Here is a 19,235-nt window from a genome sequence, read left to right on the forward strand (position 1 = left end):
TACCACTGTGGTATTGGGTATACAGACAGTGTATTGACTGTAGTAATTACCTCTGTGGTATTGGGTTTACAGACAGTGTATTGACTGTAGTAATTACCTCTGTGGTATTGGGTATACAGACAGTGTATTGACTAGTAATTACCTCTGTGGTATTGGGGTATACAGACAGTGTATTGACTAGTAATTACCTCTGTGGTATTGGGTATACAGACAGTGTATTGACTGTAGTAATTACCTCTGTGGTATTGGGTATACAGACAGTGTATTGACTGTAGTAATTACCTCTGTGGTATTGGGTATACAGACAGTGTATTGACTGTAGTAATTACCTCTGTGGTATTGGTTTACAGACAGTGTATTGACTGTAGTAATTACCTCTGTGGTATTGGGTTTACAGACAGTGTATTGACTGTAGTAATTACCTCTGTGGTATTGGGTATACAGACAGTGTATTGACTGTAGTAATTACCTCTGTGGTATTGGGTTTACAGACAGTGTATTGACTGTAGTAATTACCTCTGTGGTATTGGGTTTACAGACAGTGTATTGACTGTAGTAATTACCTCTGTGGTATTGGGTTACAGACAGTGTATTGACTGTAGTAATTACCTCTGTGGTATTGGGTATACAGACAGTGTATTGACTGTAGTAATTACCTCTGTGGTATTGGGTATACAGACAGTGTATTGACTGTAGTAATTACCTCTGTGGTATTGGGTTTACAGACAGTGTATTGACTGTAGTAATTACCTCTGTGGTATTGGGTTTACAGACAGTGTATTGACTGTAGTAATTACCTCTGTGGTATTGGGTTTACAGACAGTGTATTGACTGTAGTAATTACCTCTGTGGTATTGGGTTTACAGACAGTGTATTGACTGTAGTAATTACCTCTGTGGTATTGGGTTTACAGACAGTGTATTGACTGTAGTAATTACGTCTGTGGTATTGGGTATACAGACAGTGTATTGACTGTAGTAATTACCTCTGTGGTATTGGGTATACAGACAGTGTATTGACTAGTAATTACCTCTGTAGTATTGGGTATACAGACAGTGTATTGACTGTAGTAATTACCTCTGTGGTATTGGGTTTACAGACAGTGTATTGACTAGTAATTACCACTGTGGTATTGGGTTTACAGACAGTGTATTGACTGTAGTAATTACCTCTGTGGTATTGGGTTTACAGACAGTGTATTGACTGTAGTAATTACCTCTGTGGTATTGGGTATACAGACAGTGTATTGACTGTAGTAATTACCTCTGTGGTATTGGGTTTACAGACAGTGTATTGACTGTAGTAATTACCTCTGTGGTATTGGGTTTACAGACAGTGTATTGACTGTAGTAATTACCTCTGTGGTATTGGGTATACAGACAGTGTATTGACTAGTAACTACCTCTGTGGTATTGGGTATACAGACAGTGTATTGACTGTAGTAATTACGTCTGTGGTATTGGGTTTACAGACAGTGTATTGACTGTAGTAATTACCTCTGTGGTATTGGGTATACAGACAGTGTATTGACTAGTAATTACCTCTGTGGTATTGGGTATACAGACAGTGTATTGACTGTAGTAATTACCTCTGTGGTATTGGGTTTACAGACAGTGTATTGACTGTAGTAATTACCTCTGTGGTATTGGGTTTACAGACAGTGTATTGACTGTAGTAATTACCTCTGTGGTATTGGGTTTACAGACAGTGTATTGACTAGTAATTACCTCTGTGGTATTGGGTTTACAGACAGTGTATTGACTAGTAATTACCTCTGTGGTATTGGGTTTACAGACAGTGTATTGACTGTAGTAATTATCTCTGTGGTATTGGGTATACAGACAGTGTATTGACTAGTAATTACCTCTGTGGTATTGGGTTTACAGACAGTGGATTGACTGTAGTAATTACCTCTGTGGTATTGGGTTTACAGACAGTGTATTGACTGTAGTAATTATCTCTGTGGTATTGGGTATACAGACAGTGTATTGACTAGTAATTACCTCTGTGGTATTGGGTTTACAGACATTGTATTGACTAGTAATTACCTCTGTGGTATTGGGTTTACAGACAGTGTATTGACTAGTAACTACCTCTGTGGTATTCGGTTTACAGACAGTGTATTGACTAGTAACTACCTCTGTGGTATTGGGTTTACAGACAGTGTATTGACTGTAGTAATTACCTCTGTGGTATTGGGTTTACAGACAGTGTATTGACTGTAGTAATTACCTCTGTGGTATTGGGTATACAGACAGTGTATTGACTAGTAACTACCTCTGTGGTATTGGGTATACAGACAGTGTATTGACTGTAGTAATTACGTCTGTGGTATTGGGTTTACAGACAGTGTATTGACTGTAGTAATTACCTCTGTGGTATTGGGTATACAGACAGTGTATTGACTAGTAATTACCTCTGTGGTATTGGGTATACAGACAGTGTATTGACTGTAGTAATTACCTCTGTGGTATTGGGTTTACAAGCAGTGTATTGACTGTAGTAATTACCTCTGTGGTATTGGGTTTACAGACAGTGTATTGACTGTAGTAATTACCTCTGTGGTATTGGGTTTACAGACAGTGTATTGACTGTAGTAATTACCTCTGTGGTATTGGGTTTACAGACAGTGTATTGACTGTAGTAATTACGTCTGTGGTATTGGGTATACAGACAGTGTATTGACTAGTAATTACCTCTGTGGTATTGGGTTTACAGACAGTGTATTGACTAGTAATTACCTCTGTGGTATTGGGTTTACAGACAGTGTATTGACTGTAGTAATTACCTCTGTGGTATTGGGTTTACAGACAGTGTATTGACTAGTAATTACCTCTGTGGTATTGGGTTTACAGACAGTGTATTGACTGTAGTAATTACCTCTGTGGTATTGGGTTTACAGACAGTGTATTGACTAGTAATTACCTCTGTGGTATTGGGTTTACAGACAGTGTATTGACTGTAGTAATTACCTCTGTGGTATTGGGTTTACAGACAGTGTATTGACTGTAGTAATTACCTCTGTGGTATTGGGTTTACAGACAGTGTATTGACTAGTAATTACCTCTGTGGTATTGGGTATACAGACAGTGTATTGACTAGTAATTACCTCTGTGGTATTGGGTTTACAGACAGTGTATTGACTGTAGTAATTACCTCTGTGGTATTGGGTTTACAGACAGTGTATTGACTGTAGTAATTACCTCTGTGGTATTGGGTTTACAGACAGTGTATTGACTAGTAATTACCTCTGTGGTATTGGGTTTACAGACAGTGTATTGACTGTAGTAATTACCTCTGTGGTATTGGGTATACAGACAGTGTATTGACTGTAGTAATTACCTCTGTGGTATTGGGTTTACAGACAGTGTATTGACTGTAGTAATTACCTCTGTGGTATTGGGTATACAGACAGTGTATTGACTAGTAATTACCTCTGTGGTATTGGGTTTACAGACAGTGTATTGACTGTAGTAATTACCTCTGTGGTACTGGGTATACAGACAGTGTATTGACTGTAGTAATTACCTCTGTGGTATTGGGTTTACAGACAGTGTATTGACTAGTAATTACCTCTGTGGTATTGGGTTTACAGACAGTGTATTGACTGTAGTAATTACCTCTGTGGTATTGGGTATACAGACAGTGTATTGACTGTAGTAATTACCTCTGTGGTATTGGGTTTACAGACAGTGTATTGACTGTAGTAATTACCTCTGTGGTATTGGGTTTACAGACAGTGTATTGACTAGTAATTACCTCTGTGGTATTGGGTTTACAGACAGTGTATTGACTGTAGTAATTACCTCTGTGGTATTGGGTATACAGACAGTGTATTGACTAGGAATTACCTCTGTGGTATTGGGTTTACAGACAGTGTATTGACTAGTAATTACCTCTGTGGTATTGGGTATACAGACAGTGTATTGACTGTAGTAATTACCTCTGTGGTATTGGGTTTACAGACAGTGTATTGACTAGTAATTACCTCTGTGGTATTGGGTTTACAGACAGTGTATTGACTGTAGTAATTACCTCTGTGGTATTGGGTTTACAGACAGTGTATTGACTGTAGTAATTACCTCTGTGGTATTGGGTTTACAGACAGTGTATTGACTGTAGTAATTACCTCTGTGGTATTGGGTATACAGACAGTGTATTGACTAGTAATTACCTCTGTGGTATTGGGTTTACAGACAGTGTATTGACTAGTAATTACCTCTGTGGTATTGGGTTTACAGACAGTGTATTGACTAGTAATTACCTCTGTGGTATTGGGTTTACAGACAGTGTATTGACTGTAGTAATTACCTCTGTGGTATTGGGTTTACAGACAGTGTATTGACTAGTAATTACCTCTGTGGTATTGGGTATACAGACAGTGTATTGACTAGTAATTACCTCTGTGGTATTGGGTATACAGACAGTGTATTGACTGTAGTAATTACCTCTGTGGTATTGGGTTTACAGACAGTGTATTGACTGTAGTAATTACCTCTGTGGTATTGGGTTTACAGACAGTGTATTGACTAGTAATTACCTCTGTGGTATTGGGTTTACAGACAGTGTATTGACTGTAGTAATTACCTCTGTGGTATTGGGTATACAGACAGTGTATTGACTGTAGTAATTACCTCTGTGGTATTGGGTTTACAGACATGGTGATTACTACAGACTGTGTAATGGTATGGAAATATGTAGAAATTACATATATCACTGCTTTTATTTGACACAAATTAACACAGGAAAATGTTTTTAGTCACTAAATGTTGCAGTTTGATAATTTTTTTACAAAGTAATTACGTCTGCTGTGATAGTTATAGGGCTTACTGTTGTGATTCATAATAAGTGTGGGGGGAAAGTCTGTAAAAGTTGGTGGAATATAACTGACACTCGAGTGATCTGTATACAAAATTACACCACTTCAAACTATTCAATGTTAGGGAGAGAAAATACAGGATTGTTTATCTAGCACATTCTCTGCATGTTTCAATGAAACCCTGTCCACTATTATATAATGACATTTTGATTTTTTGATCAGATTTTCAAGGAGAGCGACAACAAGACTTGAAGGAAATGTATCCCTTCATTTCAACTTGTGAAAAGAATTTCAAATAAACGTTTTTGTCCCTCTCTGATAAAAAACTGGATCAACATCTGTAATTTGGATGGCTTGATGGTTAGTTAGGTTTATATTTCATTTGCAATTTACACCTCTCATTGAAAACGGATGTTTATTTTGTATCAGTTCTGTTCTACCGACTGCGGGGAAGATCTGGCTCAGTTAAGGCTCGGAAGATTTGTGTCCCTGGTACTGTAATTGCAAGATGTCTGCAGTTTCATGGATGAAATCAAATGAAAGTTTTTGAATTCTTGAAAAACTGATTTAAGAGGTTGGCAGAATTATAAGTTGAAAATTGACTCGGTCTGAAGTGTCTGTCTCTACATGGCTCCCATACAAACTGGCAATTAAAGCAAACACCCAAACACATGCACTACAAAGGCATTCAAATATCAATGCACATACAGTATTTTAAGACAGTCCTACAAGAATTATAAGCAAGCTTCTTATTGATATTAAAAAAAAGAATTATTTCAGTATTCAGAAATCGTTTCTGAGATATCCCTCTTTAATGACCAGTCCTGCTATCTAGGGAAGTGCCAACATTTTTTAATGCTCTGCTTGGAGACAATTACGCGACATGTCCCTATAAAAGTCCATGAAATCCTCACACTTGCTTGAACTATAACACTGACCGTCCACGCAAACACACCTGCAACAAATAATCTACAGTTCATGACCTGACCGATCATTATATTATCCTGAGATCATCATACAGTAGTAAAGATGGTTAGTACCTCTCAGCTACCCTCTAAATTCCTCTAAAAATAACAGATGATAAATGGCAAATAATGTATAGATCGAAAATTGTCCATCCACTTTTCCCATGTACAGTTTTGGAAAAGTCTGGTGTCAGTGAAGCTGGGCTTCAGTAATGTCAGGTGTCAGGCATAAGTAACATTTAAGTCAGGTGTCAGTTAAGTCAAGTGTCCGTAAAGTCAGGTGTCTGTACAGTCAAGTGTCCATAAAGTCAGGTGTCTGTACAGTCAAGTGTCTGTACAGTCAGGTGTCTGTACAGTCAGGTGTGAGTAAAGTCAGGTGTGAGTAAAGTCAGGTGTCTGTAAATTCAGGTGTCAGTAAAGTCAGGTGTCAGTAAAGTCAGGTGTCAGTAAAGTCAGGTGTCAGTGAAGTCAGGTGTCAGTGAAGTCAGGTGTCCGTAAAGTCAGGTGTCCGTAAAGTCAGGTGTCCGTACAGTCAGGTGTCCGTAAAGTCAGGTGTCTGTACAGTCAAGTGTCTGTAAAGTCAGGTGTCTGTAATGTCAGGTGTCAGTAAAGTCAGGTGTCCGTAAAGTCAGGTGTCAGTAAAGTCAGGTGTCTGTACAGTCAGGTGTCTGTATAGTCAGGTGTCTGTAAAGTCAGGTGTCCATAAAGTCAGGTGTCCATAAAGTCAGGTGCCAGTAAAGTCAGGTGTCAGTAAAGTCAGGTTTCCATAAAGTCAGGTGTATGTAAAGTCAGGTGTCTGTAAAGTCAGGTGTCTGTAAAGTCAGGTGTCAGTAAAGTCAGGTATCTGTAAAGTCAGGTGTCAGTAAAGTCAGGTGTCTGTAAAGTCAGGTGTCTGTATATTCAGGTGTCTGTAAAGTCAGGTGTCAGTAAAGTCAGGTGTCTGTAAAGTCAGGTGTCAGTAAAGGCTGGTGTCAGTAAAGGCTGGTGTCGGTAAAGTCAGGTGTCCATAAAGTCAGGTGTCCGTAAAGTCAGGTGTATGTAAAGTCAGGTGTCTGTAAAGTCAGGTGTCTGTAAAGTCAGGTGTCAGTAAAGTCAGGTGTCTGTAAAGTCAGGTGTCTGTATATTCAGGTGTCTGTAAAGTCAGGTGTCAGTAAAGTCAGGTGTCTGTAAAGTCAGTTGTCAGTAAAGTCAGGTGTTAGTAAAGGCTGGTGTCAGTAAAGGCTGGTGTCGGTAAAGTCAGGTGTCAGTAATGGCTGGTGTCAGTAAAGTCAGGTGTCAGTAAAGTCAGGTGTCTCTAATGACATCCGCAACAATATAACTAGGGATTATTTAAAACAATCAAATCTAGGGATGATTTAAAACAATCAAATCTAGGGATTATTTTTAAACGCTATTTTCCCACATCCTTATATTTTTCTTATTGAATAGGATTGAAATTCTTCTTTATCCATCGTTCATTTAAATTCCTTGAATGTATTTACAGCATGTCTGATCCTACATGCTTTGATTTCCTTTTCCTGTGTTACTTATAGATTAATAGAAATCTGCTGGCATTGCTAAAATTGTCCTACGCGGTAAGGATCTAGTAAATGGTGGCTTTGTTCATGTTTTTGGTGAATGTTGATGCCAGAACTACACGCTCCCCTTATTTTAATATCATCTTCCTCACATTCTTCAGGGTTTGGGCCAGCAATTAAGTCTTGGAAGCTGAAGAAGTGATGAAAGCTGAGATATTAACGGTTGTATATGATTATTGTGCACCGAGATTTGTTGGTTTGCCAGCTACAACTGTTATCAGTGTCTTGCCAAACTTGACCACACCATTTAGTGGAAGCCTATAGGTTATATATGACATCACTGTAACAAGTTAGCGAGGTCTAATTTTGAAATTGGTGTATGTGTCCATCTGTCTGTCTGATAGTGTCTGTCCAACAGTACAACATCTTTGTTAGATTTTTTTTCAGGTCCATCACATCTACATTGGAAATCCAGCAGTCTTAACTCTTTCCGTACTGAGTTCTTTCCGGATTCCGTACCGGAAGTAGTTATTAGGCTAGCCCCCAGAAGTTTAAACAAAATGGCAGATTACATGTGCATTTCAGTGTGTTATTTATTATCCCCTCGCGACGAAAGTCGGGGAGGGGATATAGCGTTCCGTTCGTACATAAGTACGTTAGTAAGTATGTACGTAAGTACGTACGTACGTACGTATGTTCACTTTTTGTCAGCGCTCTTGCGACTTCATTTTTGAACGGATTCTGACCAAACTTCATATATGGGTCCAGCATGGGAATACCTCGAACAAGTTCGTGTTTCAGGGTGCCAAGGTCAAGGTCAAGGTCACCGTTACTATTTATAGAAAATCTTTGTCAGCACTCTTGCAACTTCATTTCTGAATGGATCCTGACCAAACTTCATATATGGGTCCAGCATGGGAATACCTCGAACGAGTTCGTGTTTCAGGGTGCCAAGGTCAAGGTCAAAGCCACCGTTACTATTCATGCCTGATAATAAGCCCATCCATGTCTATTGCAGTTCAGTGCAATGACAACTGATGTCATTTCAATGTCCTGCAATAACCCCACCCCCCATTTTGCGTCAGAGTTCATGTGTTAGCACGCGAGGGGATTTGTATCGTTTGCGATGCCTTGTTCATATAGAAACACAAAGGTTAGTGTTATCTTTGTACATTATTGAGAAATATTTAACTTAATTAGATCTAGATGTCGCATTGAACACTATGAAATGTCCTAACACTTTTATCTAAAATGAGGATGTAGCAAGCCCCCATATTGTTTACATTAGCAACTCATTGAGAAAATATCACAATTTACTCTAACAAGAAAAAAACGTAACCTGAACTAAATAAACACAAATTTATCAAAAAAAACAAATTTTTGTTTCAAACGGCTTGCTACATTTGCAGTTTAGATATCAGAGTCTAGGAAGTTTCTGAGTTATAAATCTGAACTAGATTTTTTTTTGTTAAATATTTCTTAATCATGTACAAAGATAACACTAACCTTTCTGTTTCAATATGAAAAAAAACGACACACCAAAAATGCACATGTAGTCTGCCATTTTGTTTAAAACTTCCGAAGTAACAACATCAGGAACATTGTCGAGATACCAGTTGGGTACACCTGGATTCCCACATCACACAAGTACGGAATCCGAAAAGAACACAATGTACGGAAAGAGTTAAGAGCCAGCCAGATAAAAGTACAATATACTCGACTTGTCTTTTTAAAAATAATGATGATGTACTCTACAAAGTTAACAACATATCGTGGATTTATTTCTGGATAATAAACAATATTTGGAGGTGACATTGTGCATGTTTGTGACTTGTGTGATGTGGGAATCCAGGTGTACCCGACTGGTATCTCGACAATGTTCCTGATGTTGTTACTCTGTATCATTAGCCCATTAGTTAACGATGTACTGTAATGAGCAGGCTTTACCTGTACTCTACAGAATGAAAATTACCATGCATTCCCAGTCTGACAGAAATGTACAATACTATGGTTTAAATTGTGTATGTATGCTCATTGCCAAAGTCTGCAGATTTTAGCAGGTTCTACCATGCTACACATCAGCTTTAGTAGCTGTGACAGAACATTTTTTGGTTACCAAAATTTTTGACAGTCTATGGAAAACATTCCTTTGCACAAGTCACAAGAAGCTATAAACAAATTGTTTGTTGAGCAACACAGACAAGGCCAACATGTATTTTTTGCAAAAGTTGAGTTTAGGCACAACCACAAAACATCCACTTAGGTAAAAATTGAGGTTTAAATAATCCTTCCATTCAATAGACAAAGGAATTTAGTAATATACTGTGTATTCCCTCTTAAGGGCTCCTCCTCAAATAAGGGTGCTCCTGCCTTTTTCGCAGATTCCTTTTTGCACGATTTGCAAAATAAAATAAAAATAGATGCTTACCTTGTGAAAATTTAATTTTCCATTTTTTCCACGAAAATTCACAAATTCCATCAAAACATATGTTAATCACATTACATTTATAATGGGTCAATCAAATTTCATTTGTCTATAAAACAGGATAACGATATATACAGGAAAGATAAATTCTGCATGTCACTGTCAACATCCCTAGCACTTCTACTGTCTAGTTCCATCGCTACACTAGCATTGTTTTTTTACATTTTCAAGACTCATCTCCCCCTCGAAACACTACTCATCATATTTTTCTGTGAAATGAACCGATTCCACAACACCTCCGCAGGTTACGTTGTTTACTTGTACACTTACCAGGTATGTAGGCAATGTTTGTGTTAGTACTGGTTTGCATTGCGTGACATCCTTCACCTTTTTCGTCCTTTGTCTGCAGAGTGTGTCCTGAACAAAGGTATCTTTTTTTTGGACACTCTTTCTTTAGATTTTTTAGCCAGATTTGAATCTCGTTTTCATCTGCCCATGAACTAATACTGATAGGCAATTGACTTTAGGCAGTTGTCTGACTCCCAGCAAAACTTCTAATGGGGCTAACTTTGTGCCATCTGCTAGTTCGGCTACAATCATCTTAACTCTCTCTTTTTCATGACCCATTGACCTAACATTAACACTTTCCGCACCCTTTACCTGTTGTGTATGGAGGATTTCCACCATGAGTTACCTGTTGTGTGTGGAGGATTTCCACTATGAGTTACCTGTTGTGTGTGGAGGATTTCCACCATGAGTTACCTGTTGTGTATGGAGGATTTCCACCATGAGTTACCTGTTGTGTGTGGAGGATTTCCACCATGAGTTACCTGTTGTGTATGGAGGATTTCCACCATGAGTTACCTGTTGTGTGTGGAGGATTTCCACCATGAGTTACCTGTTGTGTATGGAGGATTTCCACTATGAGTTACCTGTTGTGTATGGAGGATTTCCACTATGAGTTACCTGTTGTGTATGGAGGATTTCCACTATGAGTTACCTGTTGTGTATGGAGGATTTCCACCATGAGTTACCTGTTGTGTGTGTAGGATTTCCACTCTGAGTTACCTGTTGTGTGTGGAGGATTTCCACCATGAGTTACCTGTTGTGTATATAGGATTTCCACCATGAGTTACCTGTTGTGTGTGGAGGATTTCCACTCTGAGTTACCTGTTGTGTGTGGAGGATTTCCATCATGAGTTACCTGTTGTGTGTGGAGGATTTCCACCATGAGTTACCTGTTGTGTGTGGAGGATTTCCACCATGAGTTACCTGTTGTGTGTGGAGGATTTCCACCATGAGTTACCTGTTGTGTATGGAGGATTTCCACTATGAGTTACCTGTTGTGTATGGAGGATTTCCACTATGAGTTACCTGTTGTGTGTGGAGGATTTCCACTCTGAGTTACCTGTTGTGTATGGAGGATTTCCACCATGAGTTACCTGTTGTGTATGGAGGATTTCCACTATGAGTTACCTGTTGTGTATGGAGGATTTCGACTATGAGTTACCTGTTGTGTGTGGAGGATTTCCACTCTGAGTTACCTGTTGTGTATGGAGGATTTCCACCATGAGTTACCTGTTGTGTATTGAGGATTTCCACCATGAGTTACCTGTTGTGTGTGGAGGATTTCCACCATGAGTTACCTGTTGTGTATGGAGGATTTCCACTCTGAGTTACCTGTTGTGTGTGGAGGATTTCCACCATGAGTTACCTGTTGTGTATGGAGGATTTCCACCATGAGTTACCTGTTGTGTATGGAGGATTTCCACTATGAGTTACCTGTTGTGTATGGAGGATTTCCACTATGAGTTACCTGTTGTGTGTGGAGGATTTCCACTCTGAGTTACCTGTTGTGTATGGAGGATTTCCACCATGAGTTACCTGTTGTGTGTGGAGGATTTCCACTATGAGTTACCTGTTGTGTATGGAGGATTTCCACCATGAGTTACCTGTTGTGTATTGAGGATTTCCACCATGAGTTACCTGTTGTGTATGGAGGATTTCCACCATGAGTTACCTGTTGTGTGTGGAGGATTTCCACTATGAGTTACCTGTTGTGTGTGGAGGATTTCTACTCTGAGTTACCTGTTGTGTATGGAGGATTTCCACCATGAGTTACCTGTTGTGTATGGAGGATTTCCACCATGAGCTACCTGTTGTATATGGAGGATTTCCACCATGAGTTACCTGTTGTGTATATAGGATTTCCACCATGAGTTACCTGTTGTGTATGGAGGATTTCCATCATGAGTTACCTGTTGTGTATGGAGGATTTCCACCATGAGTTACCTGTTGTGTGTGGAGGATTTCCACCATGAGTTACCTGTTGTGTGTGGAGGATTTCCACCATGAGTTACCTGTTGTGTGTGGAGGATTTCCACCATGAGTTACCTGTTGTGTGTGGAGGATTTCCACCATGAGTTACCTGTTGTGTGTGGAGGATTTCCACCATGAGTTACCTGTTGTGTGTGGAGGATTTCCACCATGAGTTACCTGTTGTGTGTGGAGGATTTCCACCATGAGTTACCTGTTGTGTGTGGAGGATTTCCACCATGAGTTACCTGTTGTGTGTGGAGGATTTCCACTCTGAGTTACCTGTTGTGTGTGGAGGATTTCCACCATGAGTTACCTGTTGTGTATGGAGGATTTCCATCATGAGTTACCTGTTGTGTATTGGTGTACAGTTTTAGCTAGGTCATTGCATTCTTTAATTAATTAATAGTTAGGCTAATGGTCCTGAATTACAAGTCTGGAATGTTAACAGTTCCATGTTGTTTCTCTGTCGTCAAAATGTTTTGCGAGTTCAAGGAAGATCACATGGGGGAGCACTCTAAATGCAACATCAGCACAAAGAAATGAAAGTTCTTAATTTAATTCAAATATCCTGTTTATAAGGTCTAAGTGTATCGGTCATGATATACACTACAGGAGGTGTTTGTCTGGTTTTCCTTAATTAAATATTCATGGGATATTGGATTTTTAATTTTTGTATGTTTGAAATGTGTCTGTAAAATTTGACTTTAGGAGGGAAATTGTTGAAATGATAAACAAAATGAAAATACCTCTAATGAGTTTGTCTAGCCATGTGACGGAATTTGTGTAATTACCCAAGAACTGATTGAAGGGATTTAATTGTCATGAAATATTTTGGATATCTTTACATTGGGGTGTAAATTTTGATGTTGTTACTTTGAGCTTGATTGGATGCTCAAGTCGTTCCAAATCAGTGTTTAGATGTTTTGAATGTTTAAACTCGATCATCAATGAAACTAGACTTTAGGGATACTTATGGATGCCAATTAAAAAGCATGATTCTTCATTGTAATTGAACTCATCTCAGATGGTGGACCACGATCCCCTCTCAGGGACCTCTTCTCAAGGAATATATTACTAGTATATGGTTATGTAACAACATAACGCTGTATTTGTGAATCTTGTTTAAGACAACCAAAGCTGATATATCTCGGATGAGAATGAATTAATTCCATTAAGATCGGATGTTATATGGAAATATTTTTTAGTAACTTTACAAACGAAACTGTCCAGTACAATGTTGACTTGTTGTCTCACAATGGGGAGATATGTTATCGTACTCCATTCACATAAATGTCTGACAGACTTTTAAATTTCATATGATTTGATGTCCTGGTAGGAAATTGTAGTTTGGTTTTCATTGATCGACAGTATTGTTATCATCATTGTCACATAAATTTACTGTTTTTGATGAATTAAAACTATTAAACTATGTACAAGTAGTATAGTTTAAACAAGAACTGTCATTGAATAGAGAGATGTATTTTAGAGAACATTGTACAACAGATATATTATAAAGAATTTAAGATACATTGTATCTGAAAAAGATACATTGTGCAAAAAGTACATTATACTATAGATATGTTATTGTATGAACAATTTTGTGACAGATACATTGTGTGACATATTTACTTTGTATCATAGATACATTGTATGTTTTAATTTGAAATTGTAGGAGAAATGTGCTATTTCATGACTCCTATGATCTGGGAACTCAATTTACCATGAAAAAGGAAAATGTTTTCCCCACACCTCGAATATTTACACTCCTCCATTCTGGGTGCACAAGTTTCACACAAAAAACCCCAGAACTGTGAAGTTGAATAAACCCATCTATCAAAGTTAATTACAACTGACTGACAAAGTAGGTGGCAGGGCTACCACACATTACATAATGCAGTAGACTACTGTTTATAATCACCCAAGGTTTAACAGTTCACTAATGCCTGTTGACATTCAGCTGTTGCATGTGTCAATTAAGTATGTCAACTGTGTTTGTTTATAAGGATAGGTATTCCTGTTGATCACAAAAGGATAGGTGGTCATGTTGATAACAATAGGATAGGTGTTCCTGTTTATAACAATAGGATAGGTGTTCCTGTTTATAACAATAGGATAGGTGTTCATGTTGATAACAATAGGATAGGTGTTCCTGTTGATAACAATAGGATAGGTGTTCCTGTTTATAACAATAGGATAGGTGTTCATGTTTATAACAATAGGATAGGTGTTCCTGTTGATAACAATAGGATAGGTGTTCATGTTTATAACAATAGGATAGGTGTTCATGTTTATAACAATAGGATAGGTGTTCCTGTTGATAACAATAGGATAGGTGTTCCTGTTGATAACAATAGGATAGGTGTTTATGTTGATAACAATAGGATAGGTGTTTATGTTGATAACAAAAGGATAGATGTTTATGTTGATAACAAAAGGATAGGTGTTTATGTTTATTACATGATAATAGGTGTTTATATTTATTACAAAAGAATAGGTGTTTATGTTTATAACAATAGGATAGGTGTTCATGTTGATAACAATAGGATAGGTGTTCCTGTTTATAACAATAGGATAGGTGTTCATGTTTATAACAATAGGATAGGTGTTCCTGTTTATAACAATAGGATAGGTGTTCCTGTTTATAACAATAGGATAGGTGTTCCTGTTGATAGGTGTTTATGTTTATTACAAAAGGATAGGTGTTTATGTTTATTACAAAAGAAAAGGTGTTTATGTTTATAACAATAGGATAGGTGTTCATGATGATAACAATAGGATAGGTGTTCCTGTTTATAACAATAGGATAGGTGTTCCTGTTGATAGGTGTTTATGTTTATTACAAAAGGATAGGTGTTTATGTTTATTACAAAAGAAAAGGTGTTTATGTTTATTACAAAAGAATAGGTGTTTATATTTATTACAAAAGAATAGGTGTTTATATTTATTACAAAAGAATAGGTGTTTATATTTATTACAAAAGAATAGGTGTTTTTGTTTATGAAAGAATAGGTGTTTATATTTATTACAAAAGGATAGGTGTTTATGTTTATTACAAAAGGATAGGTGTTCCTGTTTATAACAATAGGATAGGTGTTCATGTTGATAACAATAGGATAGGTGTTCCTGTTGATAACAATAGGATAGGTGTTCCTGTTTATAACAATAGGATAGGTGTTCATGTTGATAACAATAGGATAGGTGTTCCTGTTGATAACAATAGGATAGGTGTTCCTGTTTATAACAATAGGATAGGTGTTCATGTTTATAACAATAGGATAGGTGTTCCTGTTGATAACAATAGGATAGGTGTTCATGTTTATAACAATAGGATAGGTGTTCATGTTTATAACAATAGGATAGGTGTTCCTGTTGATAACAATAGGATAGGTGTTCCTGTTGATAACAATAGGATAGGTGTTTATGTTGATAACAATAGGATAGGTGTTTATGTTGATAACAAAAGGATAGATGTTTATGTTGATAACAAAAGGATAGGTGTTTATGTTTATTACATGATAATAGGTGTTTATATTTATTACAAAAGAATAGGTGTTTATATTTATTACAAAAGAATAGGTGTTTATATTTATTACAAAAGAATAGGTGTTTATATTTATTACAAAAGGATAGGTGTTTATGTTTATTACAAAAGGATAGGTGTTTTTGTTTACAAAAGAAAATGTGTTTATATTTATTACAAAAGAATAGGTGTTTATATTTATTACAAAAGGATAGGTGTTTATATTTATTACAAAAGAAAATGTGTTTAGTACAAAAGAATATGTGTTTATGTTTATAACAAAAGGATATGTGTTTATGTTTACAAAAGAAAAGGTTTTATTGCAAAAGGATAGGTGTTTATGTTCATTACAAAATGATAGGTGTTTATGTTTACCAAAGGATAGGTGTTTATAACAAAAAGGATAGGTGTTTATTACAAAAAGGATAGGTGTTTATAACAAAAAGGATAGGTGTTTATTACAAAAGGATAGGTGTTTATAACAAAATGATAGGTGTTTATGTTTACCAAAGGATAGGTGTTTATAACAAAAGGATAGGTGTTTATAACAAAAGGATAGGTGTTTATGTTTACAAAAGGATAGGTGTTTATAACAAAAGGATAGGTGTTTGTAACAAAAAGGATAGGTGTTTATAACAAAAAGAATAGGTGTTTATTACAAAAGGATAGGTGTTTATTACAAAAGGATAGGTGTTTATAACAAAAAGGATAGGTGTTTATTACAAAAGGATAGGTGTTTATTACAAAAGGATAGGCGCTTATATTTACAAAAGGATAGGTGTTTATTACAAAAGGATAGGTGTTTATTACAAAAGGATAGGTGTTTATTACAAAAGGATAGGTGTTTATTACAAAAGGATAGGTGTTTATTACAAAAGGATAGGTGTTTATAACAAAAAGGATAGGTGTTTATTACAAAAGGATAGGTGTTTATTACAAAAGGATAGGTGTTTATAACAATAGGATAGGTGTTTATAACAATAGGATAGGTGTTAATTAAGATCACAAGAATGGCTCATTTTTTATACATTTTATGCAGTCTCTACTAAACTTCTTTATAGACACTGGTATATATTATATTATCAAGTTGACTTCATTGGTAAAAAAAATATATTTTTAAAAATATTAAGGATTTTGCAAAATGATATTTTTTGTCATCAAGATAAGATTTCATATTCTAATCTTGGAATCCTCAAAATTGTGTACCCATAAATATGTTCCCACGATGTTTCAGTAACTTTTCCAATATTTGGATTTAATTGTGTTGATTCAAGCAAATTCAACACAAGGTTTGTGTCACAGTTGTCAGGACCAAGTGTTTCAGATATCCGTAATTCAAAGTGAAATTGCATGTCAAGAAACATAGAAATACTGTTAACTTTGAGTGAATTTTGGTGGTTTTTAATTATCATAGAAAGAAAATTTCAAATAATTTTCTAGACTGATAAAGATTGTAACAAAGTTGAATTATTTTAGAGTTAAGTCCTTAAGAAGAAATTTTATCTTTGCCCTGTCATGGCCAAGAAATCAAAAAGAAAAAAACATGTAATTATCTTTTAAGAGAATTTGAATTTATAACTTTTCTGACATATATGTAATTTACTTATATGGAATGAAATAGCGCTGAATACAAAGAACTTTATATGCTTGAATGATTCTTGCAGTCCCAACACATACATAGAATCATCATCCCTCGTAATCATCAGGCCAACACCATCAGCTATATGCTAACTGGTGAAACACAGTCTGTATATGGACCCGTATATTTCCATTCATTGGTACTAGATTTATTTGGAATGTGGTATCGTTGAAATTCTTGTCACCTTAAGTCTGATATATGTCCAGACCACACAGGGCTGGGTAGTGCTGGTATGTAGGCCTAGTTATTTCTTTAACATTAATAGAAATGGCAAGAGGAAGAGTTTCATTTAAGTCTGTTTTTATCACAGGAAATGATTGAAATGAATATAAGCTCTATAACATCTTCAGTAGATCTAGGTTTACTCCATAAGTAACAGTCACGTAAAAAATGTTAAACATTTTCAACAAATTTGTTTTTTATTTACTTTTGAATGTATAATGTTAACAATATATTTTTAAAAAAGGGCTGAAATATCATCAAATTTCTTTTTATTAATATTTAAAAGAAAGTCTTGTAGGTTTTGTTAAAAGAAAATAACTAAAACTAAAATCTAAAAGGAAGTTTAAAATTAAATATAATTATGATTCCATTACATTAAAGTTCTCCAGTTGCTGAAATGTTGCACAAGTTTTGTTTATCTTTATTTCATCAGCAGATTTAATGATGAAACCACATATTTACTTATCACTGCCTGGGTGAATGGCTGAAATTTTTATTGGACAAAATGACCTTCCTGCCTTACACACAAGTAAACAGGTTCCTGTTTACAACAGAAATAAAACATTTGATAATATTACTTAAATGCTTTAAAATGATTGCAATCAAATCCTAGCAATTTCTCAGTGATGACAAGCTTCAGTGTCTCAAACCTCATTTAACGCAAATCAAAAACCATTTGGAAATTTAGAAAAGAATAAAATGGAATTATCCACAGTTCATGGACATAGTGTGAATCTAATGAAGACTCGACAAAGTTTGTGCTTTGTCTCTGTATATATAATATTATTAGATTCACTTGCTGTTATAAACCAAGTAAGACCACTTTCAATTTCTTCTTGTGCATGCATCGTTTTAAATGTTGATTCACTGTGTTAAAAACGTCCTGAGGGATATTTATCTAATTTCACTTATAGGTTCCCCTTAGCCCCTAATTATGTCAATGTATAATTTTGGGTCTGATAGAAAAAAACAAAATGGCCGACATGTGGCCATCTTGGATTTTGACTCATATGAAGATATGAAGAATGGGAAAGTAGTCAATGGTCCGAGTGAAACAACATGGGGTATTGTAGGGTATTGTGGTAGTAAATGTGTTTTATGATATATCTTTCTTATATTTTTCAGATTCAAAGAGATGGTAAAATTGTTAGCTACAAAGCACAAGGACAGATTCCACAGGTAAGGCAGAAGCCACTAGTAAGATAAATATTATTATTGGCCAGTTTCTTAAAATTATAGATATATATTTGACAGCGGTAAATTTTTATCCTCGAATTAAAACTTGTGCATTGATCATTCAACAAAATGGACTTCATAACAGTAGTTTTACCTTAGATTCTTTCTCTTGAAGCAAACAGAAAATGCTGTGTTTGCAAAGATAGCTTTTTAATCTTTACTAAAAGTGTTTTATCATGAAAATCATTTCGGTTAATGGGACCAGCACTTGATCGGTTATTACATGATCTATGTGATGGAGCAAGTGTTTAGCAGAACTGTTAGGAATATCTGGGATCTAATCCAGAACATGTCAGACATCTCACTCTTTGTATACTCTCATCTCTGACACTATTACACAGCAGCTTACATATTTCCACACTTTTACAAAAATATTATTTGAAATCTTCTTGGAGATGATTTGTAGATTGTTCATCGTTATGCTGTATTTCCTGATGGCATACCATAGATATACACCCACCTTGTTTACTTTTATACACAACACAACAAACAGTATGAAAGTTCAAAAATGTATTGAATGGAAGCAAAACTTATTCAGGCTCATATTGATGATCTAAAATGTTTGGCTTTCTC

The 19,235-nt window shown here is 36.1% G+C and overlaps 1 protein-coding gene across 1 annotated transcript in view; it reads left to right on the forward strand.

The window, feature by feature from the left end:
* The window catches only part of LOC117337659 (protein disulfide-isomerase TMX3-like), a 293,186-nt gene that overhangs the window by 247,745 nt on the left and 26,206 nt on the right, over positions 1 to 19,235 (forward strand). Inside the window, exon 10 of the mRNA XM_033898749.1 lies at positions 18,552 to 18,605. Within this exon, the coding sequence (XP_033754640.1) occupies positions 18,552 to 18,605 (54 nt within the window). The remainder of the gene's footprint in view (positions 1 to 18,551; positions 18,606 to 19,235) is intronic.

This window comes from Pecten maximus, chromosome 11 (assembly GCF_902652985.1).
Source record: "Pecten maximus chromosome 11, xPecMax1.1, whole genome shotgun sequence".
In the NCBI taxonomy this organism is placed as follows: domain Eukaryota; kingdom Metazoa; phylum Mollusca; class Bivalvia; order Pectinida; family Pectinidae; genus Pecten; species Pecten maximus.